General features: G+C 31.2%; 1 protein-coding gene across 4 annotated transcripts in view; it reads left to right on the top strand.

The window, feature by feature from the left end:
* Positions 1 to 25,921, top strand: part of LOC109788185 (putative LRR receptor-like serine/threonine-protein kinase At1g56140) — a 91,905-nt gene that overhangs the window by 5,338 nt on the left and 60,646 nt on the right. The window contains exons 3-8 of one of the 4 annotated variants that reach the window (XM_083062391.1): positions 11,479 to 11,550; positions 11,669 to 11,740; positions 12,183 to 12,254; positions 15,924 to 15,992; positions 17,570 to 17,641; positions 20,888 to 20,959. In XM_083062391.1, coding sequence (XP_082918517.1) covers positions 11,479 to 11,550; positions 11,669 to 11,740; positions 12,183 to 12,254; positions 15,924 to 15,992; positions 17,570 to 17,641; positions 20,888 to 20,959 — 429 coding nt within the window. Of the gene's footprint in view, positions 1 to 11,478; positions 11,551 to 11,668; positions 11,741 to 12,182; positions 12,255 to 15,920; positions 15,993 to 17,569; positions 17,642 to 20,887; positions 20,960 to 25,921 lie in introns of all 4 variants that reach the window. The other 3 variants (XM_083062390.1, XM_083062392.1, XM_083062393.1) reach the window with 3 other exon arrangements.

Here is a 25,921-nt window from a genome sequence, read left to right as displayed (position 1 = left end):
TGAAAGTGGTCTACGAGTGCATGCAATTGATGGGTTGCCTTAACACATGATATAACTGTTTTCTCATATGCATGTAGTATAATATCAAAATGTTTGAAAGTGGTCTATGATTGCTTGAAGTGGATGGGTTGCCTTAACACAAGATATAACTACAATAGACTCTTTCAATTAGTCTATTATCCCCTAGTGACTAGTCAAGGTTACCGAGCTATAGTAATATGCCCCAACTGGCATGAGATTAATACAAACCATAAATTTTCCTCACTATGTATCATCACCCTTATGTTTAGAGATACCAACCCTTTGTAATTGTAACATCTCTCAAATTTGACGTCTTAGCAATTTCACTTCACAACATGTTACACGGTGATACTTCACATAACTCCTAATTGGTCATTACTTTTTACTGATCAGAGCCCTTCGTGGATAGCCATTTTTTAGATGTCTAGTCACCTTTAGGATCAACACTACCCTACAAACCAATACAAGACTTTTTAGCATGGTTTGTCCTTACTCACAAAAGCTTTTTGGAAAGCTTCCCTTAGAAGGTCACTGATCTCTAAATCGCTCCAAGTCAAGCATGCTTAACTGTGGAGTTTTTATGTGATGAACTACCAAATAATAGATGCATCTTGTTGATATATATAGTACTAATTAATTGATTTTAAGTCATTCTCAACTATATAGTCGCGCACCTATACAAATTTCTAAATTCCTCTTATTTCAGTATGTTCGAGCTTTTACAATGGCTACCACCAACTAAGTTCTTGTAAGAACATAAAAATAAAAAAAACAACCCATCTAGTACTGATCAATGATCACACAAATAATTCTTATGGTTTCACAAGTATCCCACTATGAGGATCCTACCTCTATAGTGTAGTCCTCATTTATATCAATTCAAAACATACACCTTAGCATTTCATTATATTCATTTAACATCATACATATCATCCATATATACATTGTTCATCATCATTTCTAGCAATACATACAATATTATGATCAAGTCATAAAACACACTAGGGCAAGGTTATGTCATCAAGGACTCCATGCTCATCATGAACTTCCCTAGACTTAGTGTTAAAGAGGTCAAAAAGTAAGGGTTTCTCTTGGATGCTTAGCGTTGAGAGCACAAAGAGTAAGGGTTTCTCTTTAGATATCCAACGTTTAACACTAAATTTTCATTACATAGTATCAAAGGATTAGAGTGCAAGGGTTGATCTTTAGATCTCTTGCTTAACATAAAACTCTTTTCACTTTGTGCCAAGGGAACAAAGATCAAGGTTTGATTTCAAAAGTTTCAACACCTAATGTACTATTTTCAACATTTAACACCAAATTGTCAAAGAGTAAAGATTACTTTTTAGTGTTTTCGCACTTAATATCATTCACCCTTCCCTTGGTGTCAAGGGAATAGAGAGCAAGCATTGCCTCTTGGAACTCTCATGCTTAGCATAAGGTCCCCACAGTGCAAGGATTTGAAAATAACCATTCTAAGGGTATGAAACCCTAACTCATCCAAACCTATAATAACAAGTCCTAAAGTTCTAAAATCAACCATCTTAACATGTTCTTACTTAAGTTTTCCTAGAAACACATAATTTAATTAACAATTTATACAATTACACATACATAAAAAATCCTTAATTTCATCAAGAGTACAAAAAATGGTCAAAACATATGACGCAAAAAAATAGCCAAATCATAAATCAAAATACAAGAATTGATTTAGGGCATTCATAACTCATCGAAATCAAAGTAACATGAAACACCCTATAGGGTTTCTGGCCAACCCCTCTACATACAAAGTTTGTTATACCCATGAATGAACTCATTCATCCTTTACCTTAAAACAAATGATTCCACGACAAGAGTGCATGCAAAGCAACAATTGTTTGTTTTCATGTCCTTCATTCTTTAACTAATGACTTTGATGACATGGTTTCCAAAGAGGGATCTTAAAAATGATTTTAGGCTTTAGGGGGCAAAAGCACATAAAGCCTTTTGAAACTGTTTGAGATATTGAAACCTTTTTATTTTCAAAAACATTTAATTATAAAACCTATGTACTCACCAATCTCTCCCAAGTGTGAGTTTCTTTCATGTGGTATGTTTCCACTCAAGTTTAAGTTCCCTTCTTTTATACCACAAGTATTCAATGATGATATTTGTACTATTATTAGCTCATTTCAACACTACTAGAAAAATTAGTATTTGTGACGAATTTTTATGACGGAAAAACTATCGTCACTAATAGTGACGAATTTTGTGAGAAATTTTTAATTTTTGTGACGGACTACCATTTATTGAAGTTTGTGACGGATTAAATTTTGTCTCTAAAAGATCCGTCAAAATTTTCGTCATTGAATAAAAAAATAAAATTAGTGACAGATTTTGTGACGGATTAAATTTTGTCTCTAAAAAATTCGTCACAATTTTCGTCACTGAATAAAAAAAATAAAATTAGTGAAGGATTTTGTGACGGATTTTTTAGAGACAAAATTTAATCCGTCGTTGAATAAAAAAATAAAATTAGTGACGGATTTTTTAGAGACAATTTAATCTGTCACTAAATAAATAAATAAAATTAGTGACAGATTTTGTGACAGATTAATTTATCTATAAATATTCCTTCACAAAAATGCGTCACAATACTATAATAAATAAGTTAGTGACAGATTTTGTGACAGAATTTTTGTCAACATTTGTATTTTGTCACAAATTTCGTCACCAATAGCTTAAAATTTTTTATGACGAAATTTGTGAGAAATTGTTAATCTCTCTCAAAATATTAAATTTTATTTATGAAATTTTTATATGTAAGAATTATTCAAAATTAAAGAATATATGTTAAATTTGTTTTTAAATTATGACAAATTAATCCGTCGAAAAATTTATATTTTTGATGGAAAAAAAATTCGTAAGAAAAGTTATATTATTGATGGAATATGTCCAACAGATTTATATTTGTCAAAAATATAATAAATTTTTACAAAAATTGACAATCATATCTAAATAAAGGTCCATAAAATTATATATATATATATATATATATATATATATATATATGATGAGGGTTATAATAACACCGGTATAATTTTTTCTAAGTATTACACCGCTCAATAACTTTATTTTAAATGAGAATTTTGTAAATCCAACCGTTAAATTGAAATTTCTTTACTCTTAAATCATATGTACAAAATTTTATATTAATCCAAGATGATTTGATACTTTATTCTTATAAAACAAAATTAACGTAATATAGAAAAAATTAATTAGCTTTGGAATAAATTATTTGCTAATTAACAATATAATTGAAACATTAATTATTTTATATTATTAAACTAAAATCTTATTGAAAATTTACTATATGATCTTAATATTTTTGTATAACTAATATCTGGTTTTAAATTTGATGTGAAAATATTATGATATAATTAGATAAGATTTTAAGTTAGTATTATATTAATGGTTGATAATTAGTATTCACATCTGGAATGACCCGTTCTCAAACCAGAACGGCCCGTTCCGGAGATGAGTTTTAACTCAAACGTCCATATTTGGAACGACCTGTTCCCAACTTTGGAATGGCCCGTTACCAACTAGGGTTATAGGCCATTTTGGTGGTTTGGAAAGACCCATTGCAGTTTGAGAACAGCCCGTTCTAGGCAACCAAAAATAGGTCTTTTTAGTAGTTTGGATTGGCCCGTTCCAATTTGAGAACGACCCGTTCTGGGCTACTAAATTACCCTCAATAAATCTTATGAAAATTACTAAATTACCCTCCATAAAAAGTATGAAAATTGGGGTGTTACAATTCTCCCCCTTTTAGAAATTTCTTCCTCGAAATTTATCAAACACCTAAATGGATGAACTTCATGGTTCTTGCTTTCTATTGCCAAATAACACTTTCCTAAATATTTCCCATCATAAAATATACTAGTAGAAAATCTCATGTAACCACACTACCTCACTGATGTACAACTCTATCATTCTCCCTAAGGAATATCTAATATCAATAAGGATAAGACAAGCAAACTTGGTGAGTCTATCCACTAAAACCCAAAAAGAATCAAATTTCTTAAGTGTTTTAGGTAAATCTATAACAAAGTCCATCAACACATCATCTCACTTTCAAACTGGAACGTCTAAAGACTACAAAATTCCTACAGACTTCTGGTGTTCTATCGTAAACTTCTGGCATACTACACACGATTACACAAATTCCTCTACTCCTTTCTTCACCTTAGGCCACCACATTTCCGCTACGCCACTCTGATACATCTTAGTAGCTCCTAAATGAATGCTAAGAGTACTCTTATGTCCTTCATCTAAGATCATCTTCGTTAATTCGGGTACTAGGCACATAGATTCTATCCTTGAACCCCAAAACACAATCAACTTCTACTCGTAAAGGGCTATTTATACCTTTACCAATCCACTCCACTTGGTTCACTAAGAAAGGATCTAACTCCTAGGGTTCTCTAATCTCATCCATTAATTCACTAGTCACTTTCAAAATCAATTCAATGCTCCTAAGGGTAATCTCACACACCAAGCTTAAGTCTCTAAACTCTTCAATCAAATCCAACCTTTAAATCATAAAAATGATAGATGAATGATCATCCTACTCAAGGCATCTGCTACAATAATAGCTTTACTTCTATGACCCTCTCCAAAGATCAAGCACTTAAGCGTAGGATCACAAGGTACACATACCCGGTCTCAAAATCTTACTACTCCATCTACAACTAAGGAAAACTCTTATCCATTACCTTGTCCTATAGCCTCATATCTTGTCACCAAAATGAATGAACTAATTATGCTTCTCCAATTTCTTTCAACGATTTACTCGAGTCATACCTAGTTTCACATTACTAGGAGTAATCTCACAAGTCAAACTTAAATCCTTAATTTGAGACCAAAGATCCATCTCTCTAATCATAAGGGAAGATAAATATAAATGTTTCCTACTCAAAACATCGGTCACCACATTGGATTTGCCCAAATAACAAATAAGATCAAAATCTTATTCCTTAAGAAATTCCACCTATCCTTTTTGTCTCATATTCAACTTCTTTGGTCAAAAGATATTTAAGGCTCTTATGATCACTAAATACCTCAAGCTTAGAATCATATAGGTAGTGTCTCTAAATCTTACTATAAATATTACAACTGCTAACTTAGAGTCATGGGTAAGGTAATTCATCTAATGAATTTTCAATTGGCTAGAAACATAAGCTACTACCCTTCCTTCTTGCATCAACACTCCATCCAAACCCCTCTTAGAAGCATCACTATATACCACATAAGACTTACTAAAATCTAGTAATATTAACACTAGTCAATCTTTCCTTAAGAGTTTGGAACCTACTCTCACATTTGCCATCCCACACAAAGGCAACTCTCTCTTCCTAGTCAATCCAGTCAAAGGTAATGTTATCTTAGAAATTTCCTCAATAAACCTCCTATAATAATAAGCTAATCTAAGAAAACTCATAATCCTCACTAACTGACTTAGGTATCTCCCACTTAAGCACAAATTTTACCTTAGATAGATCTGCGTTATACCTCCGCTAGAAATTACTAGACCTAGAAAACTCACCTCATACAATCAAAAATCATACTTAAATAACTTAGTATAAAGATGTCTTGGATATATCCTCATCCTCAACTCCAATATGATGATATCACTCCCTAAGCTCAATCTTACTAAACACACAAACACCCACTAATTAACATATAAGGTCATCTATCCTCGTATCAACATACACGCATATCAAATCAAAATCTAAACAAGATACATGCAAATCAAACTTTTGGACACAAGAGATAGAAATAAAGGAATGAGTTGCACCAAAATCAAACAGTACAACAAAAAGGAGTCTCAGCTATGAAACAAGCACCTTGTATCAGATTTTCTGACCGAGCAGCTTCAGCACCACTAAGAGCAAATACTCTCCCTACAGCCTTTGGATGCTCAACTTGCGAACCCGATCTAGTAACACGTGGTCTTGGCGATTTAGGACATTGGGTGGTAATGTGACCCTTACCATTGCAGTTGAAGCAAGTAACCTCCTTGTCACGACATTGGAACTGATTATGACCAGCACGTCCACACTTCCAGCATTTTCCTGAGGGAGTTGACACAAACCCTCCAACACTTCCAGTAGCACTAAAATGGATCCTCCAGTAAATGACTTGCTTCCACTAGCAATAGCTTTACTCCCTTGGAATCTAGCAGGAGCAGAGTAAGGCTTACTCCTACTCAAAGCATCAGAACTTGCAGCACGCATAGGACCTCCATCTCCCTTGTAGAAAGTAGCACGTGCATGGTTGTCACGGTCAAAGATGCGACACTTGTTCACTAAGGTTAGAAAATGGTAGATCTCCTGATAGTTGATCGTTGTCTTCACTTCGAGACATAATCCATTCACAAACTTAATGCATTTAGCACGTTCACCACCCTCACCATGATAGTGGGAACAGTGACGAACCAATGAGTCAAACTTGGCAGCATACTCTACTACTGTGTTATTCCCTTGCTTCAGTTTAAGGAACTCCACTTCCTTCTGACTCCTCACATCATCCAGGAAATACTTCTCAAGGAAGACCCTCTTTAAGTTGTCCCAATTCAAGTGCACCCCTCCATCAATCATCCTCTGAAGTGCTCCTTCCCACCAAAAGTGGGCATCAGCAGTCAACATGAAGGTGGCTAACCTCACCTTCTGAGCGAGAGGACACTCCATGACATTGAAGATCTTCTCGATCTTCATTATCCAAATCATTGCAGCATCTAGGTCATATCCTCCTTTGATGGTAGGTGGATGATTTCACTGAAATTGCTTCAACCAGTTAGGAGCGACTTCAGCCCTATTGTTATTACTCATAGCTTGTGCTAACGCTTGAAGGGCATCAACAATCGTACGATCATTTCTACCAGCCATAATATCTAAGAAAATAGTACACACAATTACATAAACAATAAACATAATCAATCATCACACTAGCATATCATTAAGTTCCACAATAAATTCATTCCATCATTCATCTACCAATAACAAGCATAGTAGACTCATAACTCACGGCCGATTGGATCAACCAGGCTCTGATACCACTAAATGTGACACCCTCTACCCCACATACATAATACACAATAAATATAAATATAAAGTACATTCTTGAGTAAATAAAACTTTCTTTAAAAAGTAAGGTTTCAGAACACATAGATAAAGAGTTCACATTCATATTTCGCAAATCGTAGTCCAATGCAAAAATAATGACAAAATAAAACATCAATCTTTCCAAAACACAATAACAGTAATGAAACTCCAATGCTAAACCTAGCTAAGCCTCGATTTCACATATCCTATCAGAGCATGCCCAACTGAAGCCTAAGCCTCATCACCAACATCCTCATGCTGATGATCATCTACAACACAATTTAAACACATACAAAGAACAACAAGGGATTGAGAAATATCTCACTCGGTTCCAGGTGTAGAAATAAAGGTTAGATAGCACACACACAACAAACATAAGTCACATGTAAACAATACACATACACAATCAATATCACATGTACACTCATTTATCATGAAATGATGTCATGAACTTGACTCATAAATGCATGCATGTGGCATCATACGGAAGTTTCACGTTTCTCATCATTTCATCACTGGTGACCCAAGGTACACCTAGAATAGCTTGTTACATCACTGGTATACGGCCTAAGCGGCATACCTGGAATAGATCATTTCATCACATAGCTTGTTAGATTACTGGTATGTGGCCCAAGCGGCACACCTGGAATAAGTCATTTCATCACATAGCTTGTTACATCACTGGTATGCAGCCTAAGCGACACACCTGGAATAAGTCATTTCATCACATAACATGTTACATCACTGGTATGTAGCCTAAGCGGCACACTTGGAATAAGTAATTTCATCACATAGCTTGTTACATCACTGGTGACCATAAGGTACACCTTGTTAGCTGGTTACATCACTAGTGTGCGACCTAAGCGGCACACCTGGAATAGATCATATATGCACATAATGCATGTCACACATTCACTATTTCATTAACTCAACATTTCACTTTTCATGGAATTTCATGTCTCATATCATCACATTTCACATTATCATTCACATCATCTCTCATGTCATTTGTTCATATTTTACATAGTGTCATATTTATAATTGTTCCTCATAGGATTCCGTACAAGAACCCACAGAACACTCTAATTCATATCAAAACATATATAATTTTGAAATCAAATACATATTTACACTCTACATCACACAAGGAACGCAACAAAGCATTCAAAAAGCAAAATAGAAAATATTCATATTTTGCATGTTTCTCATAAGATTCTCTCAGGAACCTATAGAGCACTCTAATTCATATCAAAACATATTCATTTTCAAAATCAATCACATATTCATACATCACATCCAACAAGAAACATAACTGAAGAATCAGAAAGCAAAACAGAAAATATTCATATTTTTCCTGTTCCTAGATGCATGCATCAGGCAAGGGATTGGGGGTCAATCCTACTACCCAACAATTATTCCCACACTCCCGAGCGAGGTTTTTCACTCCCCCTTACCTGGATAAGTAGAAGGCGAAGCTAGAGCGGAATCTGGTTGATCTCCTTCTCTTGGTTCTCCTTGGTCTCTAGAGAGTATGTCCAGAAATAGTGCCAGAGGGCTCTATTTATAGATTTCAGGAGTGCCCAAAATGGCCCGTTTCAGATCTGGAACGGCCCATTCTGGATCCTTTCATCATGTGAAAAATTCATATCTGGAATGGCCTGTTCTCAAACTAGAACGGGCCGTTTCGGAGATGAGTTTTAACTCACAACGTCCATATTTGGAACGGCCCGTTCCCAACTTTGGAACGACCTGTTCCCAACTAGAGTTATAGGCCATTTTGGTGGTTTGGAACGGCCTATTCCAGTTTGAGAACGACTCGTTCTAGGCAAACAAAAATAGGTCTTTTTAGTAGTTTGGAACGGCCTATTCCAATTTGAGAACGGCCCGTTCTGGGCTACTAAATTACCTTCAATAAATCTTATGAAAATTACTAAATTACCCTCCATAAAAAAGTATGAAAACTAGGGTGTTACAGTGTTAGTATAACCCTCCTCTCTCTCAGAGAGAGAGAGAGATAGAGAGAGAAAGAGAGAGAGTGGAGGAATCAAATAATTTAAAAAATAAATCTTGGTAAAGTTATTCCACTCAATAACTCATGACATGTGTTGAATTTCATCGATCCAATTGTTAAATTAAAAGTTATTAAATTTTACTAATAATTAATATAGAAAAAAGTTAATTAGCTTTGAAATAAATTATTTGCTAATTAACAATATAATTGAAACATTAATTATTTTAAATTATTTAACTAAAATCTTATTGACAATTTACTATATGATCTTAATAATTTTGTATAACTAATATCTGGTTTTTAAATTTCATGTGAAAATATTATGATATAATTAGATAAGATTTTAAGTTAGTATTTTATTAATGGTTGATAATTAGAAAATAAAACAAGGATAAATACATTTTTTGAATTTTATATCTTTGATTTAAGATAAATAAATATATTAAATTATTTAATAATTTATTTAAAATGTTAAAATTTAATTTATAAGTATGTAATAAATAAAGATTTGTAATTTTATAAATTATATTATCATTATAAATTATAAAAATAAATAATTTAAATTATAATTTTAAATAGAAATAAGTAGATTGTTAATTATAAAAGTAAGTATATATAAATAAAGATTAATTAAATATATTATTATTATTATTTGTAATATAATTATTATATATTATTATATTTTTATAGTAATCTAACGGTTGAATTTACAATATTCACATTTAATATAAAGTTATTGAGCGATGTGTAATACTTAGTAAAAGTTACACCGGTGTTAATATAATCCCCCTCTCACTCTATGAGAGAGAGATAGAGAGAGAGAGAGTGGAGAAATCATATAATTTAAAAAATAACTCTTGGTAAAGTTATTCCACTCAATAACTCATGACATGTGTTGAATTTCATCGATCCAATTGTTAAATTAAAAGTTATTAAATTTTACTAATAATTAATATAGAAAAAAGTTAATTAGTTTTGAAATAAATTATTTGCTAATTAACAATATAATTGAAACATTAATTATTTTAAATTATTTAACTAAAATCTTATTGACAATTTACTATATGATCTTAATAATTTTGTATAACTAATATCTGGTTTTTAAATTTCATGTGAAAATATTATGATATAATTAGATAAGATTTTAAGTTAGTATTTTATTAATGGTTGATAATTAGAAAATAAAACAAGGATAAATACATTTTTTGAATTTTATATCTTTGATTTAAGATAAATAAATATATTAAATTGTTTAATAATTTATTTAAAATGTTAAAATTTAATTTATAAGTATGTAATAAATAAATACTTATAATTTTATAAATTATATTATCATTATAAAATATAAAATAAATAATTTAAATTATAATTTTAAATAGAAATTAATAGATTGTTAATTATAAAAGTAAGTATATATAAATATATTATTATTAGTATTATTATTTGTAATATAAAATTATTATATATTATTATTATAGTACAAGTATGAGATTGTATAGTTAAGGATGACTTAAATGAATTAATTTGTACAAGTTATACTGACAACATGCGTATACATTTTGGTAACTTATCTCATCAGAACTTCACAGTTAAGCGTGCTTAACTTGGAGTAATATAGGGATGGGTGACCTCTTGAAAGACCAATATCCCTCTCAACTTGTGGTCTTAATAAAAGGCACAAATTTCGTGACAAATTTGTGACGGAGTTAATCTGTCACAAATTCCGTCCCAAATTTGTGATGAAGTAAATCCGTCACAAATTTATGACAAAAAAAAGTCCCTTACTAAGTTCGTCACAATTTGTGATGAAATTTTATTAATTTATGAACATTTAATATTAGAAATTAGTGACGGAATTGGTTATGCCTTAATTCCGTCACTGGTTGTGACGAATTCAAATTATCCGTCACTAAATATTTTTTACGGCAATTTTTGTGACGAAATCAGGTTCGTCACAAATTCCATCACTAATTTGTTTTGTGATGGATTTTATAATATTTAGTGACCAATTTTGTTCCCTATCTAATTTTAATTTTTCTAGTAGTGCAATAAGAAAAGCCACATGACTCCCACGTCACTATGAAGTTTTTCCTTATAAGAGATGTATACTTTTAATACCAACAATCCTAGTACATCGATCCACCACTATTCACGATATGCCTCAATAATCATTTTGAGTTATTTAACGAGTTGCAATTATTTATGACATTAATATCATTAATAATTAATTTATTATTATCAAACAAGTTTTTAGATTTTGAATATCCATTTATTTATGACATTAATTATTTCCTTCTACAGTAAGGTTTATGCATTGAGCGTGGTGGGTGAAATTCCGGAAGAGTTATGGACCCTAACTAACCTCACAGAATTGTATGGTTTCTTTCGTATAAATTTCAATACCTAGTTTTGAAATTTTTGTTATTTGCTTGACCAAGATGAACAAATGTTCGCATCTTTCACTTTGCTAAGCTCCTTGATTTGTAATTAGGGATATTCGCCAAAATCACTTGACCGGTTCTTTACCTCCAGCCATTGGAAAGCTAACTCGTATGGAATATTTGTAAGTGAGACAACTTAAGATCATCTACAATGATTGCATCTTAAAAAGTTTTGCTTAAATTTAAGCAATTGTATCTTAAATTATTTTAACATCGGATATGATTTAGTTGGCAGTGTCAGTTGGTTAGTTTTATGCAAAGTATCTTTCATAAATATGGTTGCCTAAAATAAATTTTTTTTTCAAAGCTTCAACCAGCAGCAACTAAGATCATGCAAAATTAACTACAAATAAAACAATATAAAAATGTAAGTATCATAAAAATTATTTAAAATTTTATCATTAGTGAGATGCATTAGTTACTTAAATATGATGTAGTAATATAGAATCCAATAAAGTAAAATAAGATACGTCTTTAGCAACTATAGTTGTGGACGCTCTAATTGAATTATGTACTTATTGTTTGGACATATACTTCTAATGTTAGACTGTATTCTTTCATTAGATCTTTTGGCATCAATGCTTTGTCAGGGGAGATTCCGAAGGAGTTGGGAAATCTTATAGAATTGAAATCACTGTACGTTATTTACTCATCCTTATTTAATTCCTTGAATTATTAATTTTAGTGAATGACTTTTTTTTTTCTTTCACTATAAGGTATTAATTTATTAAGTGATTATTGACGACTTAATGTTGTTGCTCTTCTAAAGATTCCATATGAGGTGTGATATTGTGTTCCTTTTCCCTTTTCCTTTGAATGAGGTTCAATGATATGTATATAATTGATAAATAAAGAAACATAAAAATAATTGCGTTGCTTAATTTAGGATTATTTTGTTTGGGATGTCAGATATTGTGCATGTCGTAACCCATTAGTGACAAAATATAGTTTTGTTTGGCTAAATAAATTAATCAAATATATATTCGATAAAACATATCACATGAATATCTTTTTATTTTTTATTTTTGTTACAAATAACATGAAAGTCTTATCATAAGTTTAATGAGTCTTATCAGGCTCATTTGAAGTAATTCTTTAATGATAAGAGTCATAAAATCTTTGTGAGCATGGTTAACAATAAGGTTTGACGTTGACATGATTTGAGTCAGGAAGAAGGTTAATATGGTGGTCATGCAACGATGTGATGGTAAACCTATTAGTTTTGAAAAAAATGGATTGGAATTGGTTAAGTATAACTTGAATATGTGAACTCTACATGAGAGGGTAGATTGAGATTAAGGTCAGTGTGTGGTTGGTGGATAGGGTTAATGGATAAAAGGTGTAAGGAATAAATGGCATTCATGTGAAAAGGATGAAAAATTTGTTCACAATTGAAATTGTGAAGGTCGGGTGGGTCACCGGTGAGACTAATAGATTAACTGTGGTTATTAAGGTCATGCAAGAGATATAAAAAGAGAAATAATGGGGCCAAGATGCACAACCAATTTAATTCCCAAAACAATGTTTCGCCCCATGTATAACTAACACGTAAATTGGGACACGAAACATGCGTTGATGAATGTCGATAGCCATATTGGAGCAACCGAAACAAAATATATGAGCACCATTACCTGCCATAACTAGAAAAGCAAGTGCGGGAGTTACTAAAAGTTGGCGACAATGGGAAATCCTTGGTTGCATAATGTTGTGGGAGCTTCTAGTGTCGATTAGTAAAGTGACAATAAGGCCAACAATGAAACCTTGAAATCCTATGGTTTGGAGGTGATGGCTAGGGGTTGTGGAGAAATCAACTGATGAATAGGTAATGAAAGTGTATCAATAAGGGTGATAGTATTGGTCTCACTCATGGTTACTAAAAGTTCACGAAAATGGGAAATCCTTGGTTGCATAATGTTGTGGGAGCTTCTAGCGTTGATTAGTATAGTAACACTAAGGCCACCAATGAAACCTTGAAGTCTTATGGTTTTGGGTGATGGCTAGGGCTTGAGGAGAAATTAGCAGATGAATAGGTAATGAAAGTGTATCAAAAAGGATGATAGTATTGGTCTCACTCATGGTTACTACAAGTTCACAAAAATGGGAAATCCTTGGTTGAATAATGTTGTGGGAGCTTCTAGCGTCGATCAGTATAGTGACACTAAGGCCACCAATGAAACCTTGAAATCTTATGGTTTCGGGTGATGGCTAGGGCTTGTGGAGAAATTAGTAGATGAATAGGTAATGAAAATGTATCAATAAGAGTAGTAGTATATTGGTCTCATTCATGGTTCTAAATTGCGGTTGTGATCATGGTTGTGACAACTACAATTGCGATCATTGCGTCTACTCGATGTAGATTGCAGCTGTTATGGCACAAAATTATTATATATTTACATAAATATAAACAAACAATAAGATCTCTTTATCTTTTTTTTTTTTTTTTTACTTAAAACATCTTTTCCCCTTAAAATACATTATGCACCTTCCAACACTCTAACCAACTATCATTAGTTGTCTTTCTCCCTCTTTTAACATCCTACGTGATCAAATTTATTAGATTAGAAGATTAAAACTTGAATTTATGTATGTGATTTGACATAAAGAATGGTGTTACAGATCTATTGTGATTGTATTGCATCTATGTTGTGGTTGCATTGTGAAATTTTAAGTGATTTAAAATTGAGTTAATCATCTATACACTGCTAGTGTAAAGTTTTTTACACTGACAGTCAATCAGAGCCGTTAATAGTACCTTTTTTATTTTAATTTAATTAAATGAATGAGCAGATGAAAAGGTACTATTAACAGCTCTGATTGACTGCCAGTATAAAAAAAAATTTACACTGACAGTATATAGGTGATTAACTCTTTAAAATTATACTATAATTGCGAGTTGTTGCGGTTGCAGTGAACTCTGCAACAGAAATATAGCGGCCGTAATTATAATTGTGTATCGCAATTTAAAATCATGGTCTCACTAGTAATAGGCGGGGGCTCTTTAACAAGAAGGGGTTCATCCTCACTGAGAAGTAAGCAAAACTGTTTTTGGCTAATTTGTGTCTCAGGTAGAGTTTTTAAATTTTTTTTTTTTTATCACAATTGAAACATAGACCCTCGATAAGATTGATCTTGAATCTAAAAAAGTGAAGGGAATTTGATGGGTAATGGTTGTGTAACATTTGGTTGGGAGTAGAAGTCAAAGGAATAGGGTTAGGAAGTGGTAGTGGTGGTGGAAAATGGAAGAAGGAATGAGGTTTGGAGTCTCTGATTTTATCTTCACCCAAATGAGCAAGCTTTGTGGCTTGATGTATAGATATAAGTCGCAAGATGGCAAGTTCCCTTTGAATTTGTGGTAAAAGACCTGAAATGAAACCAATGTAAAGAGTTTCCTGCCAAAAAAAATGGTTAGACAATTTTTCAAATAGTTGTTGAAAATCAGTGATAGGGAAGGTTTGAAGTTTGAATATGTCACCCTAGTGATTTTTGTGGCTGGAAGGACCAAAACAATTTTTCAAAGCATTGATGAACGGATCCCAATCAATAAGTTGATGATGGTTATACATCCACTAAAACCAACTGATGTTAGTGCCATTCATATAAAACGAAACCATATATAGACATTATTCAAGTGGACTTGAAAAAAGGCAAAGAATAGAGATGGGGGATACCGATAAGTATAGAATTGCTTTCAAGGTGGTATGTAGCAGAAACCCAAGTGCATGGCTAGAAAAAGTTAAAATGCAATATCTTTTGAAATCGTTAATCCTCTAACTTTTAAAATTGGTTAAATTTTAAATGATTTAATATTTTAAAATTAGTTAAAACTTTTAATTGATTTTAAAAGTAATATAATAAAAAAATTGGTTGGAGGATGACCAATTTTAAAAGTGTTGACATAATTTCAAAAGAAAAATACCACATCATCTACTAATCAATTGTAGCATAATCGATTTTAAAAACTTGATGTGGTAGTCAATTTTTGCAGTAATGTCTAGATAACAATTTCTTTCTTTTTGTTTGTTTAAAATAATAGGTAAGGTGAGATTAAAGATTTTAAATAGGGTTTAATGAATATGCATTGTGAATGTAAAAGATTTTATACTCTCAACTAATAAAAATCTTATGTTTGATATAACTTGTAAGAAACTTAGCATACATGATGATTTATGATTGAAAAATAGTGTAAAAATACTTTATATTATTCTCATTACCTATTCTAATTTTTCTTTAAACTATTATTATATATATAACAATGCTCAAGAAATTAATACTATTTATGATTTGTTGTTCACTTATTTGTAGAAGTTTTGCGTCAAACAACTTCTCAGGTTCTCTTCCATCTCAACTTGGGAATCTACTAAAATTAGAACAACTGTGAGTTCTCTAATGTCTAAGTTTTTTCATTTATAAGGAAAAAATGAAGATTAATCTTGAATAATATAGCATTTACAAATAAATTAAATCATAATATAAGTATATAAGTATTTTTTCCTTCTAGTTCTCCTTTTGTGCTCTTTCTATCTCCTTCCAAGTAATATTTTGATAATAGAAACAATTTTTCAACTTCAGCACAAAAAAGTAAGCATATATATTTTTCTCAAAATTTGTATTTGATAAAACATGATGCCATTCGAAATTCATTTCCATCTAGTGGTATATATATATATATATATATATAAAGAGAGAGAGGAGACTTATTCCAAGAGCAAGTCTGTCTAAACTTACTTCACTCAATAACTCATGTTTTATATTAAAATTCAGTGATTTAATTGTTAAATTAAAAATTTTTGATGCATAAATCAAGTCTACAAATTTTAATAAATTAAAAATTATTTAATTTCGTTTCATTAATTTAAATGAACATATATTATACTCTTATGATTATTTATCAATTTAAATTAATTAATTAACGAAGTATCAAATAGCTTTCAATTTTTTTAAAAAAATTGTAAACTTGATCTATGCATTAAGAACTTTTAATTTAATGGTTAGATAATTAAATTTGATGTAGAACATAAGTTATTGAATGAAGTATGTTTAGGTAAATTTACTCTTAAGTAAGTAGATCCCACTTCATATATATATATATATATATGACTTGATAGTTAAAATTTATTTATTTTTATTGATTATATATATTTTTTAGAGAATTTCTATGATACCCATCTTATTTGAGAGGGTACCAGTACATTTTTTTATATTTTATATTTTTAATAATTTATTTAAATAATATTTATGATATTTTATTCTTTCAATTTTTAAATTATTTAGTCATTTTATTTTTATTTTATATATTCTAATTTATTTGTAATAATATTATTATATATTTAAATAGTTTAATTTTAATAATTTTTTAAGTATATTTTTATCTTTTCACTTAAAATTTTTGAATTTCTATATTATAATTTTAATAATTTTTTAAGTATATTTTTTGTCTTTTTGTCTTAAATTTTTGAATTTCTATATTGTAATTTTAATAATTTTTTATTTCTACTATTTATTAATTTTTTTTAATATTTTATAATATTATTAAAATCTTATAATTTTAATTTTTATAATTTTATCTTACTTTTTATTTTATAAGTATAATTTGGATTATTCATTTTATAATTAAATTAATTTTTTAAAATTTTTTGATGAGTTTATATAGAAAAATGTATTGAAACCCTTCGATCTTTGAGGGTACCGTAACAACTCCCAATTTTTTATATATGCCATTTAGTTCCATTATCTCAAGTGTTATGGCATTTCAAAGTAATTTTCTATATCTTTACATAGATATTAGATACTACAGTTCCAAGTATTCTTAATTATTGCATACTGAATTTGAAATCTTGAGTATGTTTTAGATAGTGCAAATAATTTATTTTTCATATAAAAGTAGTGTTAATTATATCTCAAAGTGAAATAATGAGATACTAATTTCAAAGAATATTTTCTTTTTGTTGTAGTTACATAGGTAGTTCAGGAGTTAGTGGTCCAATTCCAACCACATTTGAAAATCTGAAGAATCTGAAGACAGTGTAAGATATTTCTACGATCCCTGTGTATATAATATGATAATTATTGAATTAAATATGTACTCGTACCTATAAATTTCCTAAATATTTATTTTAGTTCCTATAAAATATTTTAGCTATTTATCATCTTTAATTTATTTTTTGTTAGGCATTTTAGTCCATGAGGTCAAATAATATTGCACATGTTAAGTTATAATGTGTTTAATGAAACTGTATTTCATCACTTAACATGGACTCTTTGTGTGATTAGCCAGTCACATGGTGACTTGTCTGGCATAAGTCAAGTTTCAATCACATGATAAGTGTTACATATATCATTTTAAGAATACTTTTCATCTCTAAAAATTTTTAAATTAAATTTTGATTTTAATTCATATAAATTTCAATTTTTTTTTTATTTTAGTCTTTGCTTAAAATTTTATATAATTTTAATCATTTTTTAAATCTCTAGTATGATTTTTATCACTTCCAATTTCATCTCACCATCATCACATAATATTATTCAAATCAGTATAGGGATTAGATACAAAAGTGGAAAATTGGAAATGAAAACACGTAGCCCGTCAATAACAAACAAGTGAAAAAAATTAAATAGCAGGGCATATAATTTAACAATGATTTTCTTATACGAAAATGAAAATAATCCATTTTAATTATTAGATAATAATAAATGGCTTAAATTAAAAGACTTACTCAAAATTATAATCACATCCATAATTTTCATTGTTACTATCATCGTTGTCATTATCGTGAACATGGTGGTAGTAATGAAAACACAATAATAATAATAGTGGAAGTTGCGATTTTAAAAGAGTCGTTTAATTTAAGAAATATATTTTAATCTAATGTTTGAGATTTATTATTCTCATATGATGAGCCTATTCTCTTTCTTTTATGTGTATATTTACGTGTGTATGTGTGTGTTTGTTTAAAGTTTCATATACATCAACACCAAATGTAATTAGTTACATACCTTGGCCTTGCCTGGATGCACTCCTTCTTTTGGATTCATGAATTTTGCTTGTTTCGGAGAAATCAACATTGAAGACTGTTGAATAACTCAAGAATAATGAAAAATAATTGGAGAATAAGATAAGAAAAAGAGCTTGGCAATTCTAATGGAATTGATAAGATCAATGAGGATCAACAACAAGACTTCAACCAACCTTGATTCTCATCAAGGTTCATCAAGGAACCAAAGAGAAACTCATCAAAGTCCTATTTCATAAGCTTCAATACTTAATTTCAATTAATCAAAATTTCTTTACAATGTGTTATAAAAATATATCTATACTCTCGTCCTTAGAAGATCCTAATTAGAGCTTGAATCCTTAAATAAGATCAGATGGCAGTTAAAAGACACTTACAAAAACTTAAGTAAAATTCAAATCATCATTAACTTAATGACGAAATTTTACTTAGTAAAAGATGTTTGCTCAATGAAATCAATGGATACCGCTTAGCCAATATGTTAACTCAACAAATTAAAAAAAAATTGAACAAATAAAGAGAGAGAAATTCGCTTAGCAAATATAGTTTGCTTAGAAAATTTAGAAGTTTGATAGATATCAAAATTTGCTCAACAAAAAGATGTTTGCTCAACTAAAGTTTCAGTTCGTGACTAATTTTTTAGTCGCTAATTTTGTCTCTAATTTTGTTGAAACTTTGACTTTATTAAATGTCCATGTGAAATTAAGTGATTTATCCCTCACTTATCTTTGGCCCTCCAAGGTCTTCAAAGGAAATCCTATATGGATTATAATGTCCCTCCTTGATTAGTCATCTTAGTCCTTTATCAAACCTTCATTCTTGAGAGAATTTATCCTCAAATTTAACTATTTTATTCCTACTTGAAGATAAAATACAAGTATTAGTTTTCATTTTGAATATGAAAAATCTTACTTCTATGGAAACTTGAAATCCTTGGAAGGGAAAGTCTATTATTATGCATGTCCTTGTAGATTTGAAACCTCCTATGTAAAATACATGCACAAGGAAGTCATCAATCAACATAAGGAAGGTGGTTCACTTAGCGAATTTAAAAGTTTGATAAGGAAAGAGATCAAAATTTTCTGAATGGGAGGAAGTTGGTCCAACAAAATGTTTAGTTATCAACTTTTTTGTCATTCATTTTGTCTCTAATTTCTTGACAACTTTCTTTGTTTTGGATTTTTTTTTTATGACTTCATATAATTAAGTGATTTAACCTTCTTCTTTAGACCTCCAAGTTCTTCAAAGACATCCTAAATGGATCTTCACGTCCTTCTTTGGTTAGCTACCTTTCTACCACCCTGATATCGTTTGAGTTTCTTGAAGTTGTTGAAAGAGATCTAAGTGTTTGAACTCTATAAGCTATTGAATATTGTAAAGGAGAATGCAGTAGGGATTTGATACCATATTATGATCTAGGTGACCTATTTTTTTTTTTTTTTTAAATCGAATTATAAAAGCTAAACCATTTTTGAGAAAAAATTTCGTATTGGACACACTTTATAAAAACAAAGTTTGGTTAACGGAAACATTTTTATAAAACAGTTCAATTTATCTTTTGAAAAAACCAAATCTTATGTGAATATAAAGTGGATAACTGGACAAAAATGAATTAAACATTTTTGAAGAAAAAAAACCAACTTAATTCATTTTATAAATTATGTTTAGTTAACCAAACAATTTTTATTTAATTTGTTTTGTTTTCTAAAAAGTATGAACCGTGCACAATCATAAGGTTATTTGGTTCCATTTCACTTTTGTTGTTAATCCCCTATAGTCATTTCAACAATAATATATAATTATTTTCATGAGGTAAAAGGTGAAAGTCAATGAACAAGTGATTAGAAGTTTCAAAAATGTTTGAATCAACAAAAAAAAATTGATTGAATACAAATAAATTATGAATTTTATGGGGATTGATACCTACATCAAAAAATTTCTTGAAAAATTCTTCTTAAAATGATAAAAAAACACTTGAATGTTACAATTATGTCTAATAAATTGTCACATGCATCACAAAAGTTGTCCATATGGACAATATTGATGTCTAAACTTCATTTGACATATTATAAACTGATGTATACAATTTAATCTTAGGAACCAAAATTTTCATTGTCAAATAAACGAGATGAAATAAGGGTGAAATATTTTGTAGACTAAAAACAAAAATTGAGAAATTTTCAGAGTATAACTATATTTAATTATTAATTTTTTTGCATAAAAAATAAGCATGAATGATTTTGATTTTGCTTATTTCAGATGGGCTAATGATGTGGAACTTACAGGAAGGATACCAGACTTCATTGGAAATTGGTCTAACCTTAATTCCTTGTAAGAGAACATTAATTACAAATATGTTTTTTTTTATATGTGTATATATATATATATATATATTTTTTTTTTGTTGAAAAAAGATAGATATGCTAAAGCATTACTACGTGGACAAGAGATCCTAACTAGTTAGCACCTCAGTCCACACCATTCATCTGCAGCATATCAAAATGAACTAAAATATAAAAGGAATGTAAAAGTACAAGTGGGGGGACTAAACCAAAACCCACTATAAAATGCAAAGTAAAGAAAAGAAAAAAGAAATGTATCATAGGTCGAAGCCAAAGTACACCAACAAAGTATGCAGTCTAGTCAAATACCAATTACAAGCAAACTTGTGATCACATCAAGATAATTTGGAAGACTTAGCTCTCCGAGATCTAGTCCTAGGTATTGAGATTCATGGGGTAATGAATCAACTCAGCTTTGGAGTTTGAGAGTTTTGATGATAACAAAGGAGTTGAAGCTGACCAAGGACACAAACCAGTCAAGAAAGGAAGATATGAATATCATGATGTTTAATAGGAGTAACTCATGAGTTGTTATGTGTTGTATTGTTTTGATTAGTTTATTTTGCATGTGGATGCTTTGTGCATGAGTTAATCTTAATCTAAATTGACTGAGAGTGAGTGTTATGATGATTTAAAATACTTGGAAATATTTTTGAAGTATAAAATTGAGTTTTTGAAAGCTAACTCAAAATAATTGATTATCATTAAGTGTAATCGATTATTCCAGCAACAAGTGAAAAGAGCCTTGCTGTAATAATCGATTATCTGTGAAATAATCGATTATTCCAGGAAGTACTATCTGGAATAATCGATTATCCTGCAAAATAATCGATTATTCTGTTCTTGAGTGGTTTCTAGAAATCATGAAGAACAAAATAATCGATTATCCTTTAAAATAATCGATTATCTGGATCTAAAAACTTTATAAATTTCTTTCACACTTTGAAACTTTAACAAGTGAGATGAACTGAAAACAAAAGAGAGAAAAACTGATATTGTGAAGTCTTTGTGACCTTCTTAGAGTGTTTTCTTTGTGAAACCAAGAAGAGAAACATTTTGTGAAATGCTTTGAAAGAGACCATCATCATCACTACATTCTTGGGAGAGAAAGGATTAAGATTTTTTTGGAATTCACAGTCTGATTTGTTCAGCTTCCAGGTGAATTCGTTCCTTTAATTCTTTGTGTAATGTGTAAGGAAAATCTTGAGTAGGTCTCTCAAGTGGTAAGGAGTTCTTGTAGTGGGTTTCTACAAGAAGTGCTTTCTTGGGGGCAAGAAAGTGGTTACACTAGTACAAAAGACCCCTTTTACGTCGGGTATTTGAAGCCTTTTACGTCGGAAAAACATCAGACGTTAATACGGGAGACGTAAAATTTACGTCGGGGGACAAAAACCGACGTAAATTTACGTCGAACATGCCAAGGTCCGACGTAAAAAAGTCATAAAAAAAAAAAGAAAAGAAAAACGAGTGCAAGCAGAACGACCCGTTCTCCTTGGAGAACGGCCCATTCTGCTTGGAGAACAGGGCCTGTTCTCCATGGAGAACGGGCCGTTCTGCTAGCAGAACAGGCCGTTCTCCAAGCAGAACGGCCCGTTCTGCTTGATAGACCCAGGCAGTGGTCACTTCCTTCTACAGCTTCACAAACACGAAATGCAACACAAACATTATTACGAAAAATACATCCCAGAAAACACAAACATCGGTTAAGGATTGGTCACTACCTCATAGAAAAACAGATGGATGTATGGTTAAGCCATTTCCATCAACACGCGAAGAAGAAACAACGCAACTCCGAAGAAGAAAAATAGAAAAACGTGAAGATGAGGAAGACAATCACGATTTGAGGAGGAGGCGGAGGGATGAGGAAGAATCCACAACGCGCGGGAGAACGTGAAGATGAGGAAGAATGCCACGATTTGAAATCTGTAGTGCGTGCCCTTCATTTAAGGATTTATTTACGTCGGACCCATCGATGTCCGACGTAAATTTCCTCCTCTTATTTACGGAACTGCCACCGTGTTTTTACAACGTCGGGTGTGCTAGTTTCTGACGTAAATGAAGAGACGTAGTAGCTCCTTTTTCCACTAGTGTTATCTTGAATGTAGGAGTACATGCATGTGTGGTATGCTTGTAAAACTTCTTCATTAAGATAGTGGAACAAATCTTGATCAGGTTATGATTGAGGACTGGATGTAGGTCATATGTGGAGTGGCTGAACTAGGATAAAACACTTGTGCATTCTTCTCTCACCCTTATCTCTTACATTGAGAAAAATCTTAATTGAGTGATAAAATGGCTGATCTTGATTAATATGTTTGTATGCTTAACATTACTTTAAACCGAATCAAAGTATTGCATATTAGCTGTTCTTAAAACTGGACTTAATCAAGATTAATGAAGAAAGCATATAGGACTCATTCCCATTGGCAAGTCTTTCAAGAAACTTTTTTGAGAATTCATATTAGAAAAGTTTAAGTTGAAATAAAGATCCTTAAAACTTGATAAAATTTTTAAGTGTCATAGAATCTAATTCACCCCTCTTAGACTGAGCCATTCTTTTCTAACACTAGGCTTATCCGGAGAGGCATTTTTGAGCTTAGGAATCTAAACTTTTTTTAGACTGTGAGACCCATATCTACAAGCTGCCTCAAGGATACGAAGGTCATGTTGGACATCCGGGTGATATTCAGCCCAATTTGGTTTAGCAACTATCTCAAAGTTAGGCTCGGTCCCAAGGATTTTAGGAACATGAGGGAATTAATCCTCCGGCTCCTTCTCTGATTCAGTTGCATCATCAGCAATTGCAACAAAATCCCACTTGGAATGAAGCTTGCTACTGCCTGTCCAACATGATTTAGATGTTAAATTTCCTGCACCAGTAGCAGCCCCATCCGCAGCACCAGAAACTTGTTCCTAATTTGAGAGATCTTCTAATGATGGCATGCCTTCAAAAGAGTTCTCCTTGGCTGTTGTTCCTGCAATATCAACCCCCGAAGCTGCATCAATATCATCAGCTGCATCACCAAGTGAATCACCCAAAACTGCATCAATATTAGCAACTATTATTCGAATTGCTGCATCAGTTTTGGCAACTGAATCAGCATCTGCAGTTGGTTGAGTAGCAGTAGCTAAATCAACACCTTCATGTGCCATTTCATTAGTCCTCAATGTATCAATTCCCTGGATGACTTGTGAGGCGGGTGCTGCATCTACATGTGTTGCAAGCGGTGCAGCAGCAATCACCAACTACACCAACCTGCACTAGATCAATTGCTGAAGCATGACCAGCCAGCTAATTCTTCTTTGTTGGTTCAGCTGTTTCACCTACTTGTTGTCCATCATTAGAATTATCAGTCACCTTCTTGTCGAGCAAATCAGCGGCCACATTTTGGATGCTAACCGGATCAGCATCATATATATATATATATATATATATATATATATTATTTTTTAGAAATAATTTGATTTGATTTTTTCTTTAGTTTTTATATATTTTTTGGTCATTATAATTTTTTTTTATATAAATAATGCCATTACTACTTAGCGATGATGTAACATATATTTAATATTTACATATTTTATGTTATCCTAAAATAATTTTTAACCAAATAGTTAATGTTCTACCTCCTATGGAGGATTGCCTGCATTCCATCTACTCAAATGGATCATCTCTGCTTGCAAATTTCAATCAATCATAAATTAGAAATGGTCGTTATACCTTCCTCCAACACTTTATTGACTCCACCATAAATGCTCTTTTTAAAAAATATGTGAACTTTTTTATTCTTTCCCTACTACTAATCCTTCTCTTTCATATTCAATTAAACTATTCTCCATTTCCCCTCATCAACATATAATTCATAATCACCATTGTTCACTTTCCATAAATTCAACTACCTATTTATCTTCAAGCCACACACTTCCATCTGTGCATTTTTGTGACCTTGTGCCCTTTGTACGTTACTCAATTTATCCCCACCTCATGGTTACCCATTTGCCTTCCATTTCACCAAATAATTTGTTCATATGCTCAGCCTTTTCTTATACTACACAATTTCACAACTCAATAATCCCACCCACCCACATTTTTGAGCCATCCCATTCTACCTTACTACGAGACAACCATAATGTTACTACTCCTTAACCTTCCATAGGTCATTCATGTATAATCACACCATCAAAGATTCAAAACCAAATTTTGAATACCATATGTACAATACCTTAGGCCTTACCTCAATGTCGAAAACACCTTCCCACAAAGTAGATGTTGGCATCCAATTACCCATTACAAACTCTAACCCATTGTTGGATTTACAATAGCCTATTATTTTCCGACTATATCACCCTTTTCATGATAACTCAACCCGCATGCTTTTTAATTTTTGGCCTACCACTAGCTCAACAAGTTCCTTTGCATATGGTCTTCTATTACCAAAATATCTTTATCATTTTATTATCAACCAATAATCTCCATCTCCAGTAGTAAGCATAAAAAGTGTATTTCTTCAATTGTCTCAAAACCTTGAGGACAAGCTTTTATGTGGGCTCACCGGTAATGTTATGATAAGTTATAGGCCCAAAAAGAAGAAAATTAAATGGTTAAAAGATTATATTTGATGGGCTTAGAATATTTGGATATTATTGCATGTAAGTTTAATGTTATTTTATATTTCCTAAAATAAGATGATGACACTTGTAGGGTCATTCTTAGTACGTAGTTGTTAGGTTATAAATATGTATCTCATTGGTGTTTTCGTCTCGCTTACTTAATAGAGGAGTAACTTCATGTCTTATTCGCCCAATTAGAAGTATTGTAAACCAAGCTTGCCTACCAACAATAATTGAAAGATTCACAGTATTTCATACTTCAACATACTATGAATAACAAGTTTACCTTGTTGAAAAGACTCCCCTCCTCCACCTTTATTTCCCATCTCTCTACCATAGCTAC

The sequence above is a fragment of the Cajanus cajan genome, chromosome 8 (genome assembly GCF_000230855.2).
Source record: "Cajanus cajan strain Asha chromosome 8, NIPB_CcT2T_4, whole genome shotgun sequence".
Taxonomy (NCBI): domain Eukaryota; kingdom Viridiplantae; phylum Streptophyta; class Magnoliopsida; order Fabales; family Fabaceae; genus Cajanus; species Cajanus cajan.
This window is presented reverse-complemented; position numbering and strand designations above follow the sequence as displayed.